We start from the raw sequence: 18731 nt of genomic DNA on the forward strand, positions 1-18731 counted from the left end.
ACTCGGCGACCTCAACCTAGGTCTCCATGACCCCAAGGACAAAGCAGCTTCAGTCCTTGCCAAGGAACTTACTCACTTAGGATTCTCCCAAAGAGTCACAGGCCCAACTCACTGTAAAGTGCGCACCCTTGACTGGGTTGCTGACCACAACTGCTCCTCCTTCATCGCCACCATCTCTGCCCTCCCTTGGACCAATCACAATTGCATCCAATTCACTATCCCCACCAAACCAACCTCCAAAGTACTCACATCTGCTCCACCAGCCAAGATTAGAAGCTCCAAGAAATTAACCAAACAAAACCTCCTCCCATTCCTGGATATTCCAGAACTCAAACCACCATTCGTAAGCAACCCCACCTCCCTTGCCGACAACTTCTCCCTCACCCTCTCCAAAGCCATAGACGTCATAGCCCCACCTGAAGAAAAAAAGGAAAGAAAATCCATTCATACCAACTCATGGTTTACGGAAGAGCTATCAGCCTTCCGTTCCAGCAAACATCTTGCCCTAGCCAAGTGGCAGTCTATGGCCAAGGTCTACACACTAGAAGAATTTGAAAGACTTTCATTACAATACCAAAAAGCTATATTCAAAGCCACATCCAAATCATTCAAACTACGGATCAGCAATGCCAACTCCAAATCCAAAGAAATGTTCACCATCTTAAAAGATCTCACTCCACTCCTGATGAGATCACTAAAGACAAAGCGTGGTGCGCCGGCATACAAGCAGCCCTCCTGAACAAAATCAAACTTCTACAGGACAAAATTCAAACACAACGAAATGCACTTCCTATGTCCGTCCAACACAGCCTGCCAAACACCCCTCCCTACAATCCTTCCACCCCTCTCTCCTCCTTCAGAGATGTCACTGAAGCAGAAGTCTCAGATCTCCTCCAGCGCCTCAAAACCTCCACTTGCAAAGGAGACATCTGCCCACCAGACATCATCAAAGACTGCACAGACTCACTAACCCCGATCATCACAGCATTCATCAATGCCTCATTCGCCACGGGAACTGTACCACACAGCCTAAAAAAAGCCTGGGTCTGCCCCCTTTTTAAAAAACCTACCATTTATCCCATATGCCGTAACATCTTCCGTACCATCACCACTGTCCCAAAGATCCTAGATAAAGCAGCCAACACCCAAATGCAACATTATCTGGAATCCAATGCCATCCTTGGTAAGAGGCAGTCAGGCTTCTGCAAAGGTCACGGCACAGAAACCGCACTCCTGTACCTAAGAAACCAAATCACCAAGATAATGGACAACGGCAAACCAGCCCTCCTGATACTCCTGGATCTCTCTGTCGCATTTGATCTCCTGGATCACAACATCCTTACTGCCCACCTCTCCAACGCCACCCACTTCTCCAAACAGGCATCCTCCTGGATCACTTCCTTCCTAGAAGGCTGAGCCATGAAGGTATACTCAGACCAGGCCAATGCAGCTCCCACCACCATCCACTGCAGGGATCCACAGGGAACCTGCACTGCGTCTACCCTTTACAACCTGTTACTAAGCCTCTCTTTGCCAAACTTGACTCCCTCAGCATAGCTTATACGAACTATGCCGATGTTACTCAAGTACTCCTCCCTCTCACTGGTTCCTATGACCAAGATGCAGCAGCCCTCCTTCAAATGTACACTACCATCCAAGCATGGATGGCACCCAATGGACTGTGCCTAAATGGGGGCAAAACAGAGATCATCCTCATAGGCCCCAAAGAAATATTACACAAACTCAACCTGAAATACGGCAACTTTACCATCAACAACAAAATCATCCCTGTCTCCCCCTCGGTAAAGACCCTCGACCCTAGACTCCACCCTTTCCATGAATCGACAAGTCGTGCCATTGCTTCCACCGCTGCACTCACCACCAAACTAATAAATGCCATAAATCTTTTCTTAACTAGCCAAAACTGCCTCTCCATCGCCCTTGCCACCGTTGGAGCCAAATTAGATTATTGCAATGCTCTCTTTGCTGGCACCTCGGCCATAAATCTAAACAGGCTACAAATAGTCCAAAACAACGTGCTTCGAGCAGCCGTCAGCATCCCCAAAAGAGACCATGTCTCCTATGCTAGACTGGGCATCCATTGGCTCCCAGTTAAGGATAGGATCAACTTCAAAACCCTCACTCTAACCCACAAATGCCTCAGCCTCTCTGCCCCCTCCGACCATTCCGAAACCATATCCAGAGGTGCCTCCTCCTAATCAAAAAGAAGTCACTATGTCAACCAACTGCATATTCCTACCATCAAAAGAGCCAAAGCAGGGGGGATCAGTTTTCCATATTTAGCTCCCAAACTCTGGAATGCCCTGCCCAATGCGTTCAGAGCAGAATCCTCACTTTCCACCTTCCCTAAAACCATCAAAACCACCCTCTCCAACTAAACTCTCCCCCACATCCCTCCACCTCTCTGTCACTTTCTCTCCAGCTTGTTCTTCTCCTCCGGCTCCACTGTTGTGTTGTCTTTCTTTTTACTCTGTCTTGTAACCAAGTATTCTTACCCTGTAACCAGCAACTGTCTCTGCAACAGTGCCACGATGCTTCTGGGCTGCTACGCGCTTTATAAAAGCGAAAAAATAAATAAATAAATAAACTGCATTCATGACTAGACCCCAATGCACTGACATCCTAAGATCGTCGTTGTGAATATATGGAGAGGATAATATGAACCATTTTTATTCTTTTAACATTTCCATTTTATCTCGGGAGGATAGCTCAGGGGCAACGTACTCACCTTGGAAGCAAGACAACACGGAGCAACACAGGTTTGGTCCCAGGTTTGCGGGGTTAAGCGCGTTATAAATAACCTATCACATCATATCATGTGATGTATGTGTGATGGGTACCACTCGGAGATAATCAAACAATGTCAGCTACATTGCTGCAATGTCCAGTAGAGGTGTCCAGCAGCATGTTGACTACTCAAATAGCTGGTGTTGCTGCATCAAGTGGTTACTAATAAAGTGTAATATGAAAAATAGTCTTTATTGCCAAATGCACAAGTGAAATGCCATGCTAGGTGTTCTGGCCTTAATTTCAACGCATGTTTGTTATTTTGCATGTCCCGTAAAGGATCATTCTGATATGCATTGTTCTATGACATCAATATTTTAGTTCAAATGAAAGTCACACAACGTTGATCAGCTCAACAGCCTATCCCCGTATATTAGTGGGGTTCTTAAATCAGGCCTCATGAGACTGACTTAGTCCTAAAGTCAATCCTCGCCACATCACATTGCTACTGAAGACCTCTTATGATAAAGCCATGTTCATGTCTGGAATACACTGTGCTTGGTTTAGGAGAGTGATAACAAAGCCAGAACAAAGAAAGTGATGCGATGTGTGCGCTGTCTGTATTCTTACAGCAGCCAAGGAAGTGATTAGGTTTGATGGATAATGCAAATGTCCCATTCACAGTATCTAGTTCATTTGTTTTCACGGTTCTTTAAAAACACTGTTTTATTGGCAAAGATTTGAGACACGGATGAGCATGAACGGTATCCAGTGATTCCCTCGAATACAAAGCATCGAATGCAAAAGCCTCAGAAAAAAATGCATCGAAAAAATGCAAAAAACTGTATACAAAATAAGCAAAAATGTCTGTGAAGGTCGCCCTAACACTGCAACTCTGTTGCTTAATAAGAACGCCTGATACCGGATGAGTGTGCGTACAACTCTTTATTAAGGCTACAACTAACTTCCCTCATCGCCCCGGCACCCATCCCTAGCCCCGCGTCACTTCCTTCCAAACCGCCTCACTATGGCCACTTCCATTCCCAACGACAGTGATGGGCTAGACTACGTATACAACATCACAATGTCCATCCTGAAACTTAGTTTAAACCTTATTTAGGGGAAAGATAGGCTTTTAATTGTTTTCTAAAAATAGCCAAGGATGGAGTGGTTGGTCATTTCGTAATTAATGAACCACTACCCTTGCTTCAAACCTGTTATTTACATCAGCAAAATAGTTCAGAGATTCAACAAGCTCTGAAGGCAAAAGAAAGACAAAGAAGGGGTATTGGGTCCCCCCTAATTTCTCAGACTCACAAAAATGTCAAATCAGAGAAAGCACCAGCTGCTCAACTCAGTCCCTCAGCTTAACCTCTCCAGCTGCCCATGTGGTGCTAGTGGAATCCCTACCCAAGTGGAACCAGGGGTGCAACCCACACAACACCCCAGAACCATTTTCTAATCACTCAATTTCCTCTCATCCACAAGGACACAATGTCGTCTGTATTCGGTGTCAGGCATAGCTGTTTTGCAAAACTGAATTAGATTCTACTGGCATGTGCCCTGCCTTGAATGATCCTTTTGCATTTAGATCTTTGACACGCATGTAGCGCTGCATGCGACACAAGTGGTGTGGGGGCCATTAACACATTTATCTTAGAGGCCTTTTGCAGTAAATTGAGTGTTTCAGTAATCCGTGCACGGCCAAAGCAAACAGACATGGACTAGGCTGCTTCGTGGAATGGGGGAATTCTACAAGCCACTCCCACTTCCATTACTGAGCAGTCAAGCCTGACCCCAGGCCATGATTATCAATTCTTAAGCTTGTAGTCTGGGAATTAAATGTTAATGATGGCTCCGTGCCAATCACAGCTAAACTGCAAAGGGCAATCATCCAACAGCCTGGCCACGCTCCAACGTGTGAGTGGAAGGGGCGACGACCGCCTGCCCCGCGAGGCAATGTTGTGAGCGCTGTTTCCTATCGGCATGAGTAAATCAGAAGTGATAGTATAGTGCAGCCAACATCTGTTCCTCAACACTGCCTTGCTACATTGCGACTGCTAGCGGTTCAGGGAGCATCAGCCAATCAGGCGCCAGATTCCTGAGGGGATTAATTAACCAATGATGTCTCTAAAGCGGAAGACTTTCATCTACGTAGTGAAGTGCTGGATGTGATGCTTTCCAGGTCTTTTATCACACAAATAGCAACCAGACATGGGAAGATCCAAATGCTATTGGAAGCCACTTGAGTTTACTTGTTAAAAGTCTGATTCAGACCTTTGATTTCAACTAAAACCTGTTCATAGGCCAATATGTTTGCCGGAGAAAGGCTGCACAAGCAATATCTATATATTTATTATATTTCTTCAAGGAAAATTACAGGAAAAACAACGCATTTTTGGCACACACATGCTTTCAAAAATGCTTAACATTGACTTACAGAGCCGAGGACCAGTGTCCTTAACAATGGGTGAGAGGATGTGAATATAAAACCAAATTATGCAGGGAAGGCAGAAACATGAACCAATGATGATTACAGTAGAGCACGATATAGGAACAGGATAGTGGAGGAAGTGCTAGGTTTTAGGATAACGGGGTGAGGGATAAGTGCAGTGGAGTTGTTGTGGAGAGGTCGGGGGAGAGGGGAACAGGCATAGAATGTTATGCAAATAGTGCGGAGAGGGAGAGGAAGAGCATTCCAGAGTAAGAGAGCAAGAAGAGGAATAGAGCGGAAATAAGAGAGAGCGCAAGCGGTACAAGAGGTGGCAAGGAGGTGAGCCAAGGATGCTCGTCGGGACGAGGAGGGAGTAGGGAGTGAGATGTGCCGATAAGCAGGGTGAGGCAAGTCTGTGTACACTTTGGAAGATGATAATAATGCGTTTATACTCTGCCCTCCGTCTCATAGATAACCAGCCAAACTGAAGATGGGCTGGACAGGTGGAGGTGAAGTGGGCAAGGTTGAAGAATGTATGGACAGAAAAGTTGAAGACTTTGTCGAGAGGTGAAAAGCTAATTTGGGAAGGTCATAGAGTAGACTGGCACAATAGTCAGATCGAGAGAGTACTAAAGAGGAGAGTAGGTGCTTGTCAGTGTTAAGGGGAACACAATGTCTTATTTTTCTGACAATGAGAAGATTAAGTCTGACAACAGTGGCAGATATGGAGATGAAGAGCGAGAGGTTGTGCGATTAGGTTGAAGATAACATGAAGGTTACGAGTAGAAGCAGAGTAGGGAAGGTAGTGAGGAGACCAGAATAGAAGAGGGAGAGAGGAGGAAAAAGCCTGTTTGGATGAGAAATAAAGAATTTCAATCTTAGTTTCAATAAATCACAGAATTCCAGCCAAGTTTTAACTTGCAGTTAATAATGAAGAGTTTCATGGAGTTGCCTCTGTGATTGGTCGTGTACACATAACCTCACTCTGTCATGCCCTTACTAACTCACTGACTCACTTCCTGACTCACCCATTTACTTTCTCACTCATGTATGCATGGTATATTTAAATAGAAACTAAGAATAACCCGGAGAGGCACATTCACATAAATATATGCCTTCATGGTTTGACCAGCGGAGGCTCATACTGCAGAACACGATAATAGTTTTATTAGCAATCACTGGTTGGTAGCAAACACACATCAGTGAAGTAGGAAATGGGAGAGATTTTGAGCAAATAGAATTGTATTATTTATGACTTTCTGTTGCAAGTCAATTGACTCAACTGCGGTCACCAGCTAGGTTATTGGCCAGTCAGATACCCCTGCCTCACCACTACTACTCATGTGCTGGTGTGGTCAAGAAGCTGCAGGACAGTACATTTTACTTACAAGTAACAGAAGATACTCATGTTCAGGAACAGTATTATAAGCAACTAAGTCCTATACTAAATCAAAGAATCAGCAAAAGTTCTGTAAATAATTTAGTGGCAAGAAGCGTCTTTGAGAGTTGATGTGTGCTTGAGGCCTTTTGTGACAAGTGGTGTCAGGGGTGGGATTCATAAGGCCCCAAATCAGAGACGAGGGAGGAAAATGGGTAGGACATCAGGGTGGGAGACTCCTGTGTCACTGCAAACAGTGAACCCCTCGACCGAGAGATCTGAAAAGTGGGAGTAGAACTAGAATTCCTTTTACCAACAAAATGTGTGAGGGGGACAAAGAAATGTTGGTGTTGAACAGTTTGTCGAATCCTTGACCCCCCTATCTGCAAAAAGTAGTTTAACAGCTACATGAATTTTTCTTAGAAGGAAAAATTCAAATGGCTAATGAACACTGGGGAGCTATGTTTGCCTAGGAACCAGTCATGGCACCTAAAAAAGCAGCAAATTGAAACTTGGGAAGGAGACGAGAGTCCAAGCCTGAGGAAATCAAGTCCAGTCCATCAAGTTCATGAAATGAAGACTAGGGCGTCTTTACCGGCAGACTGGAGGAAGCGATGGCCAAGTCCACTTCCTAAAATATTAAGGCATTATGCCTGTGGGAAACTGGGAAATATTGCTTCCCAGAAAAACCCACAGAAGAGCTTTGGAGATTGGACACTTGAACCCATGAATACAACTCCTCCAAAAGAAATCGGGAAGAAGGACAGGGTGATCTCCAATACCTCCCCGACCTGTTCCCAGACGAGGAAGACATGCCAGAATCACCCACATGGACAGTCTATGCTACTGGCGTGAACTATCGGAAGTTTCATATGCCTTTAACCATCCGGGGGCATTCTGGCAAAAGCTCTTTTGGAGTCAGGGAGTAAGAGGATTGCCATTAGGACTGACATGATAACCTCTGAGGAACTTCAGCCAGGGTCCCAGTCCCAGATAATATGCATACATGGAGGCACAGATTTATATTCACAAGCCACTGTAAGAATTTAAGTGCTATAGGAACAGCTCTCCATGCCAATGCTAGTTATGCCACAATTCCCTAAAAAGCTTCACTTAAGGATAGACCTTTTCCTGTTGGACATTTTTGAGAAGATCAGATTCTCTTTCCCAGTGCACACATATGTAGCCAGATGCCATAAGGAAGAAAAGGAAGATATGAGAAGGGATGGAGGTGTGTGACCTGGTTAGGGGCCTGACCCTGTCAAGGGAGACTAGGTGCCCCTCTCACCCTGTGGTAAGAGGCCTAGCAGGGTTTTTGCCAGAGCTGATCCTTCCCCAGAGTTGTGGTGAGGGAGTTGGTAGGGTGCCAGTCCCTGCTATCTCTGCATGTGCTTGGTTACAAGTGATCGTCCCACACCTGTCAAACATAACACTCACCAATGTTTTGTATCTTCTCTTCCAGGAATTGAGATCCCAGAAGTCCTTGTGGCAGAGAATGAAAGATGCAACCCAATAGTGGGTGAAGCGGCAATGGATACGGAAGCAATGAAGCAGAACACACTGCTAACTGGCAAACGAGACACTCAGACTACCTGATTAAAGACTTTGAAATGTACTATTTTTGTCTCAGGAGGCCATCCCGAAACACTGGAGTACATGTATTGGAGAAGGGTGAGGGGCTTAAGAGGCATATAAAGACTTGCACCTGTATAACCCAACCCCTGGGGGAGAGTCAGGCCTAGATTGGCCTGGGGAACCAGGTCGGTACCAGAACCAATGGGAGGGAGAAGAGGAGAATAAGAGGGGATTCAGGGAGCTGAGAGTTGTGGGTTGTTCAGGTGAGGTCAATGGGAGGAGAAGGCAGACTGAGAGACCAGGTGGAGGAAGGACGGTACAGCAGTGCGTGGAGAATTAAAGAGAATGTGCAAGTTGCGGTATTGGTTGGTTAGAGAAAGTGGCATGTGGGTGTGAGTGGGAAGAGAGTAGGGGAGAGTTGTGTGGAGAGTACTAAAGCAGGAGGAGAGTATAGAACGGGGAGTGGAAAGTAGTATAGAGGGCAGTGGAAAAGAGTAGAGAGGTGATTGGAGAGCAGTATAGAAGAGAGTGGGGAACAGCTGAGAGCAGAGAGTAATAGATCATGGAGAGCACTACAGAGCCAGGGAGAGTAGCAGTAAATGGATGAACATTGGAGGGACAGGGAAAGGAAGAGAAAGAGAGAAAGAAGAGAGTGGGAGGACAAGAAGGGAAGAAATTAAAAAGAAATGAAAGGAAGGAAAATACATCAAGTCATGGAAAGCAAGAAAGTGGGAGATGAAAGACAGAGTAAGACCTGGGTGATTGGAAGTCACCACTTAATAAGCTCCTTCTTCTTGTGGGACCCAAGGTTAGGATCTACTCCTGAGGGAGTAAGAGGGATAAGACAGTTTCTTTTAGGCCCTCACCACTAGTCAGTCAGATTTTAGATAGTAGGGGTAACCGATCTCTATTGACCACCTTGGTACTTAGTGACTGCTGAACTTGGGTAGGAAAAGCCCACGTGAGACGAGAGAGAGAGAGCGACGGCCGTTAGCGAGACCCTACTCAAACATTTTAATAAAACACCTTTTTATCACAATTCCAATTCAGATTTTGTATTTCATTGAAAGACACATTTAGAAATGGAAATTTACCAGTCAACAACCCACCCTAGAGTGGTATTAAAATGCATAGTATGTATTGAAGAAGATGACAGAATGGCATTAACTTACAGTCCTCGCAGAGGTTCAGCTTAGAGCGGTTCCTGCCGTTGATCCCTTCAAACGACTCCTCATAGAGAGAGCCATTCTCTTTCTCTCCAAAGGTATGGAGATACATGGCTTTGTTCTCCATGTGTCAGGGTCGTGCCCACCTGCAAGCCAAGCACAACTGATTACTAGAAGAATAAACAAAGGCATTTAGCTCATTTTCAGAGGAAGAAGATGTGCAAAATATGTTCTACAGCTAATTCCGAAAGATTCAATTTGCTGCATTTTCTGAAATGATCTTTATTGTGACACATCCTACTTTACAGAATGTACTAAGCATGACATACTTTTATAAGAACATGATACACACATAAACCAACTATAAATTCCTGGTTTTTCTAATCCCTTTGGACAATGTGTGATAACAGCAGATGCGTAGATGGCGACTTTTCACAGACCTATCCCGCAGAAGAGCCGAAAGGACCACTGATGCCCTGAGAAAGAGCCAAAAGGCCAGCCATCCCCAGCCCAACAGGGTGCCGACATACCGCTGGATAGCAAGGGTTGCACATGGCAGCCACCTTCCCAATCCTAATAAGGATTGATGAAATCTACACCCCGACCCATTAACCGTGATATCCCGTAAACTACTATATGTGGGTCAAAACACGTGTCGGCTGACTTGTTTACACTGCTAATTAAATCATGTAAACCCAACTGGAAAATCAGAATCCGTATTCTTTTGCGAGCAAGGTATCCGGGTTCCACTGCTGACTTTTCACAGTGGGCTGGAGAGTCAATTGTGCCTTGCCCACTCCCATGCCCCGCCCTCCAAAAATGTGCATTAGCCACACGTATTACCCTTATTGTAGTTATTACCCATTGTATCGGTTAGTTCTAGGATTTGTAAAGGCTGTGTGGCAAAACAAGGGTGAAATTTCACTTAATTCTGTTTCTTGAATTATATTTAATGAGCACAATCTTTTTTACTTTCACAAACACGTTGTTAGGCATTCCAAGAGCCCCTTGGTAGGGCCAGAGTTGTATAAAAGTTTTAATAAAATAAATAAATATGCCAGTGCAATGTATTTAGGAGGTCATCCATGAAGGAACTCTATGTTAAATTTCATTAGAAGAGTTGTACTTTTGTTAACTTCTGCAAGCCTGCTGTTATCCCGCAACTGCACCTGTAACTTAGAACTCTATTAAAGCTACTGTGAGTGTGAGTGTGTGTGTGTGTGCGTGTGTGTTTGTGTGTGTCTTCAACAGTCCACCACTAGAAATACTAGGCTGGTGACAAGGTTGTCTGCCCCCATTTTCAGGTAAAGAGAGGGGGTGGGAGATGCACAGGGAAGCCTCTTGTGAGCTACCGTTCCCTTCTCCACTTCCAAATATCTCTCCATTACAGCCATTAATTTGGGGATTTAGATGGATTTTCTTAGATCAGATGGGGGTATTTGTTAAGGTGGTCTTTTAGTGATGGGGCTTATCAGAGGTACTATGTTTTGAATGGAAAATTAATGAATCGACTAGTACTTTTTTTTGATGGGTAGGGTCAGGTGACCAATGAATATTCAAGGTCTTTGCTTCGGTTTCCAGTGCAAATTCTGGACAAAGCGGACCACCCCAAAAGGCACTCAAAGACCCATATCGCTGTGACAGCAACATAAGGCTTCCCACCCACAGCACCCCAATACATAAATATTGAAGGGGCCTAACATGTAAATAAAAACAATGGGCCTGATTACACGGAAGGCGGTGAACCATGGCGCTATTAGCGCCATGGTTCATGCCGGTAAAATACCGGCACCGCCTTGGTGGAAAGGGGAATTACCGCCCCATTCCAAGGTTGGCGGGGCGGTAATTCCCCCTTCCACCATTGCCCTTCCCCATTTCCATTTTTGCCCCATAGGGCTCTATGGGAATGGGGAAGGCGCTAATTACGGTACCGCAAATTGCGGTACCGTAATTAGCTCCACTGGTCCCCTTGCGGGTTGGTTTTTAACGCCTGCAAAAAGCAGGCGTTAAATTCCCCAACCCGCAAAGGGACCTCGTAGTAAGGCGGTAAGGATTTACCGGTACCGGTAAAATACTGGTACCGGTAAACCCTTACCGCCTACCGTGTAATGAGGCCCAAGATCTGCTGCCTCTATCAGGGGCAGTCCAATGTTCTCCACGTGGTCTTGTACAGAATCAGCCAATTCGAGATGTGCTTCATTACCCCTTCAGTAATATATATGTCTTTTGGACATAGACAATATATCAGGGATATCCATTGTGGCACTAACTTGATTTATTTTGAACAAAACCTTACTACAAGTTAGTTTCCTAATGGTATATAAGGAGGTGCTACCTAGTTCCATTCTCAAATCAGCCAAAGGAACGGTTGTGGGTAAGCTCAGAAGTGACCTAAGTATTTTTCCTTCTAGTTTATCTAGCCAGCCCATGTGCTTTTCAGGAACCTTTTCTAAGCCATATAGCCGGTCTGATAGCACAGCGAGTAGAGTGCTCGCTTTGACGCAGGTTTAAATCCCAGCAGGTCCAAACTCAGCCTTTCATCCGTCCGAGGTCGATAAATGAGCACCACACACTGTGGGTAATAATTAGCAGCGCTCGGATACCTGAGGGTTCGTAGAGCTATATAAATGCAAAATTATTATTATTATTAGTGTAAATGGTACAATTGCTTTGGTATACACTTCCAGTAGTCCCTCTACCGAATCTCCACCAACTCTCTTAATGAATCCCCTCAATACCAGCCATCGTCGCATACCTTTAGCTTTAACATAGGCATAGTATTGAGAGGATGTAGTAATACTGTAAAACGGTAGCCCAAGATAGACAAAAGTTTTAACCTGCTCCAATTTTGTATCATTAAGGTGCTAAACCTAGTAGTATGCCGACCTTTACTCTGAATTTGCATAACTTCGGTCTTTGCATGATTGATCTTCAAGCGCTTGGCGGTCGCAAACTGGGCAAGGATGTCAATGGCTCTTTGTAGGCTAAGAAGGGTGCGGTCAAGTAAAACTTTGTCATCTGCATAAGTAATCCACTGTACCACCACTCCTCCAATATGTGGTGGAAAATTCTGTATCGTGCTTAATTTCTCCCCTATGTCAGCCACATAGAGGTTCAATAACAGGAGTGCAAGAGCGCACCACTGCTTTAAACCCCCATTGGTAGGCTGTAGGAGGAGATGTCCCCATTTTGTGAAAGACGGACCGTGACAGTTGTATTCGTATGTAGGGCCTTGATAAAGTGCAGCGAGCATTTATCAATACCCCATCGTTTTAGTTTTGACTACAAGATGTAACGGTCAACACAATCAAATGCTGTTGTGTAATCGACAAAACATATAAGAGGTCACCATCGGTCCCACTTAGAACATCAGTGGCTTACATACGTAAGGCCCACATAGCCTTTATGGTTGAATAGTCCTTCCTAAATCCTAGTCGATGGGGTTTAAGCAACTGTTTGCCACTAACCCATTTTTTCAACAATTGCAACAAAATAGTTGCAAAAATGTTGCTTCTAGTATCTATTAGTCTGTAGTTATTAGGATCTATGTGGGAGCCACGTTTATGCATCGGGATCAGCATTGAGTTAAGCCAACTCTGAGGAGCACTCCTAGTGTGCATATTTTGATGCACATTTCATGCAATACTCTAGGCCAAAATTGAAGGTTAGACTTCAATAAGGCATTGGCTAACCCATCCGGCACTAGGGTCTAGATGATTTTAATCTTGCCAAATATCACCAGTTATAATCTGAATCCCCTTGTGTTAGGACAAGGCCACAATCAGAACTGGCCAGTGGCCAAAACAACGGCTCTTCTGTCAAAGGTGCTCAAAATATTTTGTGCAGGGTTTGCTGTATCGATTTAAATTGTTGTCCTCGGTAACATATTCAAATGACAATATAGCATTACATCACATAACTAAAAACAAAATGACTTCCTTCAGTGGGAAAACGTACAAATAAGTGGCCTCACCTACACATTCCACAATTACGAGAAAGGCAACATTTAGAGAAGGCGAGTGTTTAGGAAAGCTGTGTGTCCTTGTGTATGGGGAAATTGTGATGATATGAACATGGTCCTATTTCTCTTTCTACCTTTTTGTTTATTTTGGTTGTCTATGTCTCAAGCTTGGCTACCTCAGAGTTTCAGCTCCTGCTAAAAAAAGCGTTATTACAACAGGTCAATCCCGAATATGGATCTATGGAGTCTGCAAAAAAAACCTCTTTAAAAAATAACGAATTCGGTACGGAATTATTCGCTCCCTTGGCCGGGCGTATTTTTCAGAAATGGTGACACTTTTTTACTAATGTGCTGACAGCCGCATATTTTGCCGTGGGGGTATTGGATAATGAGGACTGCGCGCCAAATCCATTTTATACCCTGGGCCACGGATGACCCGGTAATTAGTGCCGCGGAATTTCTGTAAAGCCGAGGGTCCCACAATCGCCAGGAAGAGTGCGCCGTCCATCAAGGCGACTAATGACCGGCCACCAACATGAAAGCAACGCTGAGCCTCGTCCCTGGCTGCCAGCCTGACCTGCGGCCTCCACTTCAGAACCCTGGCGAGGGATGGGATGCAGCTGACTGTATCAGTGTGAGCAGAAGGGGGAGGGGTGCTTTTGAGCGACCTGTGCTGGAAGTACAGCTTTTTCTAAAGCCAATCAGCATTATCAGATTAACTCCAGGTTCCCAGGGATGCCTGCATGCACACTCAGTCCTGGCCCAGGCAGTGAAAGGAAGTTCTTCATTGTGGAATTGATAATTTACACTGGCTGTAAAATGCCATCGATTTGAACAATAGCTACCCATGAAAATCACCCCAGTGGAGACTTGCAATCCCCACTATAGAACTCCATGCCACCCGTTGCTGGTTAAAGTTAGCACCCAAAACAGTATCATCTCTAAGCTGGTCTTAAAAAGTGCAGAACCCATAATTATCAGTTGCAATGGCAAGCATGTGTGATGTGCAGTGGTCTAAGTGTGGGAGGTGTGGGGGGAGTTTTGGTACTGTGTGCTTGTTGTAATTAAAAGGTGTTTCAGGAGGCATGGTACAGGGCATGAATCATCGTGCAGTAGAAATCTTTCCCTGGGATTTCTCTAAAACCATCTGACACGCCCCTAGCAGAGGGAAAAGGAGATGCTTATTCTATTTTTTTTTTTAAACTTTGTTTATTAAGGGAGCGGTTCACAGCAAGACAATTCTCATAAGCAGTGCAACACGGCATGTGTATAATTTCGACAATGACATATATCTATGGCAATGAGGCAGGCAACGTCACCTAAGGTGACGGAGTAGGTGTTACATTGGCATCACACATCAGATCACACAGGTACAGACTTAACAGCGACCATATATCTTTGGGACGACAGGGCGTCGGGACTGATAAGACAAAAAGTTCCTCATCGTCATTCACATACATAAGTCTTTCAGGAAGTTGGATCGGGTAGGCCCTGCGGCGGATTGCCAACATTTAAGGATGCAGCGTTTGGCAATAACACATGAGATATTAAAAAACCTTCTCGTGGTTTCTTTCACCTTTCCAGTGTCACCAAACATGTATTTCAGGGGGGACAGAGCGGCTGGGATCACCGTTATCTCCTCAAGGAGCTCAGCCACTCTCGCCTAAAGTCCGCAATAACAGGGCACGACCAGTATATATGGTACGCTCCAGCATCGGGGGCGCCACATTTCCAACATGTCCCTGTGCAACCCTCTACAAACTTAGCTAGCCGGGGAGTAATGTAACTGATTCAGGATTTTAAATTGAATCAGTCAGAGTCCTGAGTTCATAGAGAACGTTTTGGTGAGTTGACAATATCGGGCCCATCTCACGCCATCAATCTGGGTACCCACATCCCGTTCCCAGGTTTCTCTAATAGTGTTTTGTGAGGGGGAATGTGTTTGCACCAAGGTGTATAGCGACAAGACTCCCTTATTATGACCATCCGTCGTCATCACAGCTATAATGCATTTGTGTGTCTGGGGTTCTGCCGGGAAGGAAGGCCATTTAGCAGCAAAAGCTGCTCTCCTGCGATAGTATTGAAGGTGCTTAAGCTGGCCACCCCCCACTGCACCCATGAAATCTGTGAGTTCACAAAACATGCTATCGGGGAACATGCTCGCATCCTGAAAAACTTATTTGGGTCCCAGGTTCGCTGAAGGGCCTTGTCAAAGGTCGGGGAAATACTAGAGAAGTTCCACAGGGGTATATCTGGGTCATAGGGGATCTCCAGGCCAATTCTCCTGTAGATCCTGGACCAAGCTCGTGTGGTGATGTATATCGGGTCGAATGGGCAGATGTTACCATAAGTGGGGTTCAGGAGGACAGATCGTATATCATTAGGGCGGACTGCATGCTTTTCAAGAAGAATGTGTGGAGCTGTGTCTTCGGGGTCAAACCAATGTTTCACAAATTGTGCCTGTGCTGCTATACAATATAATTCAAAATCAGGTGCCGCAATACCGCCCTGTGAGTATGGCTCCCACCATCTTGTCCCAGCCCAGCCCAGCAGTTTTCCTGTTCCAAATAAAGGAAGACGCCAATGATTTAAGTTTAGCAAAAAAGGGTTTACCGGGCCAAATCGGGATGTTGTTGAAAAAATATAAGAGTTTGGGTAGAACTACCATTTTAAGTAGGGCCACTCGGCCATATAAGGACAGAGGGAGATTAGCCCATAGTTGGAGCTTGGTCGTAAGAGTGAGAAGTAAGTCGCTGTGGTTATGCGAGGACAGCAGCTGTCTATCTCTGGCCACCATGATTCCCAGGTATCTTACCTGCGTGGGGGCAGGCTTAAACTCTGTAATATGAGATAGGTCACCTGTATTAGGGGTCAATGGAAATATTTCAGATTTTGGGACATTGATTTTATATCCTGAATATTCCAAGAACTCGTGTATATCAGACATAATGTGTTGCACATTCTCATGTGGGTCCCAGACATATAACAACGTATCATCCGCGTACAGTGATATAATTTGGGGAGGGCCAGCCATCCTGAGACCTCTGTGTGAGTGGTGCTGACGGATATATTCCGCCATCGGTTCAATAGTGAGTGCAAAGAGAATGGGCAAGAAAGGACAGCCCTGTCTGGTCCCTCTGTGTAAATGGAAAGAAGGGGACAAGGTGTTATTAGTTAGGACCTTGGCAGATGGTTGGGTATATAGTAGCTGGACGCATTTAATAAAGTACGGCCCAAGTCCAAACCTCTCGAGTATCAGGACAAGGTATGTCCAGGAGACAGAATCAAATGCCTTTTCGGCATCTGGGGCCAATACAGCCGCTTTTGCCTCCGGATCTATTTGCGCCAGAACATTAAATAATCATCTCAGGTTTAAAGCTGTAGATCTGGTTGGTATAAATCCAGCTTGGTCAGGGTGGACCAGGATTGGCATGTACGGCAGGAGTCTGGTGGTCAGCACCTTGGTGAAGATTTTCACGTCAGTGTTGATTGGGAAGAGGGGCCTGTAAGAGGCCATATCCTGTGCTGGTCTGCGTGGCTCCAGAAGGACCGTAATGACTGCTTCACGCATTGAGTCTGGAAGGATACCACGATTCATAGCTTCTTCCCACACTTTCAATAATAATGGGGCCAGCTCACCCTGAAATTCTTTGTACAGTTCGGCAGTCAGGCCGTCTGAGCCGGGGGCGCGGCCACCGGATAGAGATTTAATGGCCGCAGTGAGTTTTTCGATAGTAACGGGTTGATCCAAAATGTTTCGTGTCGTTTGGGTAAGTGTTGGAAGATCGAGGGAGTCTAGGTACCTGAACGTGTCTTCCCTGGTTTTAACATCATGATCAGAGTACAGAGCAGAGTAGAAATCAGCAAAAGTAGAATTAATGTCCCTTTCTTTATTGACCGTGACCCCAGCCGGGTTCTGGATACTAGCGATTGGGTTAAGGTGCCTGTCTGTTCTAAGCATGTTAGCCAGAAACCTACCAGCTCTATTACTCTCCCCGTACCTGTGGGCCTTAGCCGGGGCAGCCATGTATAAGACTTCCCTGTTGGCTAACTCATTGAATTCCTTAAGGGAAGCGTATGCCTTAGATAGGGTTTCCTTGTTCAATGTGGCGCTATATTCCGTCTGTAATGCGTCTATTGTGGCTTCGGCCACACCCAGTTCCCTTCTCACTGCTTTCAGCATACCCGTAGACTTACCCAGTATAGTACCCCGAATCCAAACTTTGAATGCCTCCCATAGGGTAGCATAGGTGCTCAACGAACCCTCGTTCAGCTCCAGAAATTCCTCAATTTCAGTATGTAATGCCTCACAGATATTAGGGTCCCTAAGGATCGCAGAGGGCATTCTCCACCTTTTAGCCGGAGGTGGGGAGTCATCTAGGCTGATGTCTAGTGTTATCGGTGAGTGGTCTGAGAGCCTGCGGGGGTGTATTGCACAGTCAGCGATCGTCCCAGAGAGGGATGAATTAATGAACCAATAATCTATACGTGAGTGGGAGTCATGAAAAGATGAGTAGAAAGTGAATTTCCTCTCATATGGATGTAACGTGCGCCATGCGTCAATTATATCGGCCTGTTCCATCATCTGTCTAACAGTAAGAGCCACTTTGGACAGGGCCCTGGGGGAGGTAGATGAGCGATCCATGGAGTGATCAAGTATCATATTAAAATCCCCACGCCATATTATTTGCGCCTCCCCCGATGTGGACAGCATATCGAGGATTGTGCAGTAAAATAGCGGATGATCTATATTAGGACCGTATGTGTTAATCAGTAATATTTGCCGTCCCGCCACCTCCCCCCATACCAACACGTATCTACCCAGAGAGTCTATCTTACTAGAAAGATACCTGAAGCATAGCTTGGGATGTATAAGTGTAATGTTTATTCTATATAATGCAGCAGATTAAGCCGAAATCTAACCATACTTTTGGCCATCCAGCCATATTTCAGCGCATTTCACGTCCCTTTGCAGAAATATTCTGACCTTACAGGGTCGCAGCCGGGGTCAAAGCAAAATGAAGCAGGTCAGTAACAGCAAAGCGACATACAGCATGATACCGAAATCAACGCAAAATGCAAAAATCAAAAAGTACAGTTCTTGTCTTTGCAGATATAGGGCCTCATTACGACTCAGGCGGTAAGGGGTTTACGGCGCCGTAAACAGCGCCGACCCTTACCGCCTGAGTACGAGGTCCCTTAGCGCCATGGAGCTTTTAACACCTGCTTTTAGCAGGTGTTAAAATCCATGGCGCTAAGGGACCATGGAGTTAATTACGCCACCGTAATTTACGGTGGCGTAATTAACACCTTCCCCACTCCCATTATGCCCTATGGGGCAAAAATGGGAATGGGGAAGGGTAAATGGGGATTGGGGACTTACCGCCCCGCCAAGGTTGGAATGGGGCGGTAAGTCCGCCAACCACCATGGCGTAAACGTAGTTTACGCCATGGTGGTAAAGTCACGGC

The 18731-nt window shown here is 45.4% G+C and overlaps 1 protein-coding gene across 2 annotated transcripts in view; it reads right to left on the reverse strand.

Annotated features, from left to right (window-relative positions):
- Window positions 1-18731, reverse strand: part of SCARA5 (scavenger receptor class A member 5) — a 1246105-nt gene that overhangs the window by 1160231 nt on the left and 67143 nt on the right. For both annotated transcript variants that reach the window (XM_069605636.1, XM_069605638.1), the window contains exon 2: window positions 9308-9447. In XM_069605636.1, coding sequence (XP_069461737.1) covers window positions 9308-9428 — 121 coding nt within the window. In that variant the 5' untranslated portion in view covers window positions 9429-9447. The remainder of the gene's footprint in view (window positions 1-9307; window positions 9448-18731) is intronic.

Source organism: Ambystoma mexicanum, chromosome 4p, assembly GCF_040938575.1.
Source record: "Ambystoma mexicanum isolate Mex_15411 chromosome 4p, UKY_AmexF1_1, whole genome shotgun sequence".
NCBI lineage: Eukaryota > Metazoa > Chordata > Amphibia > Caudata > Ambystomatidae > Ambystoma > Ambystoma mexicanum.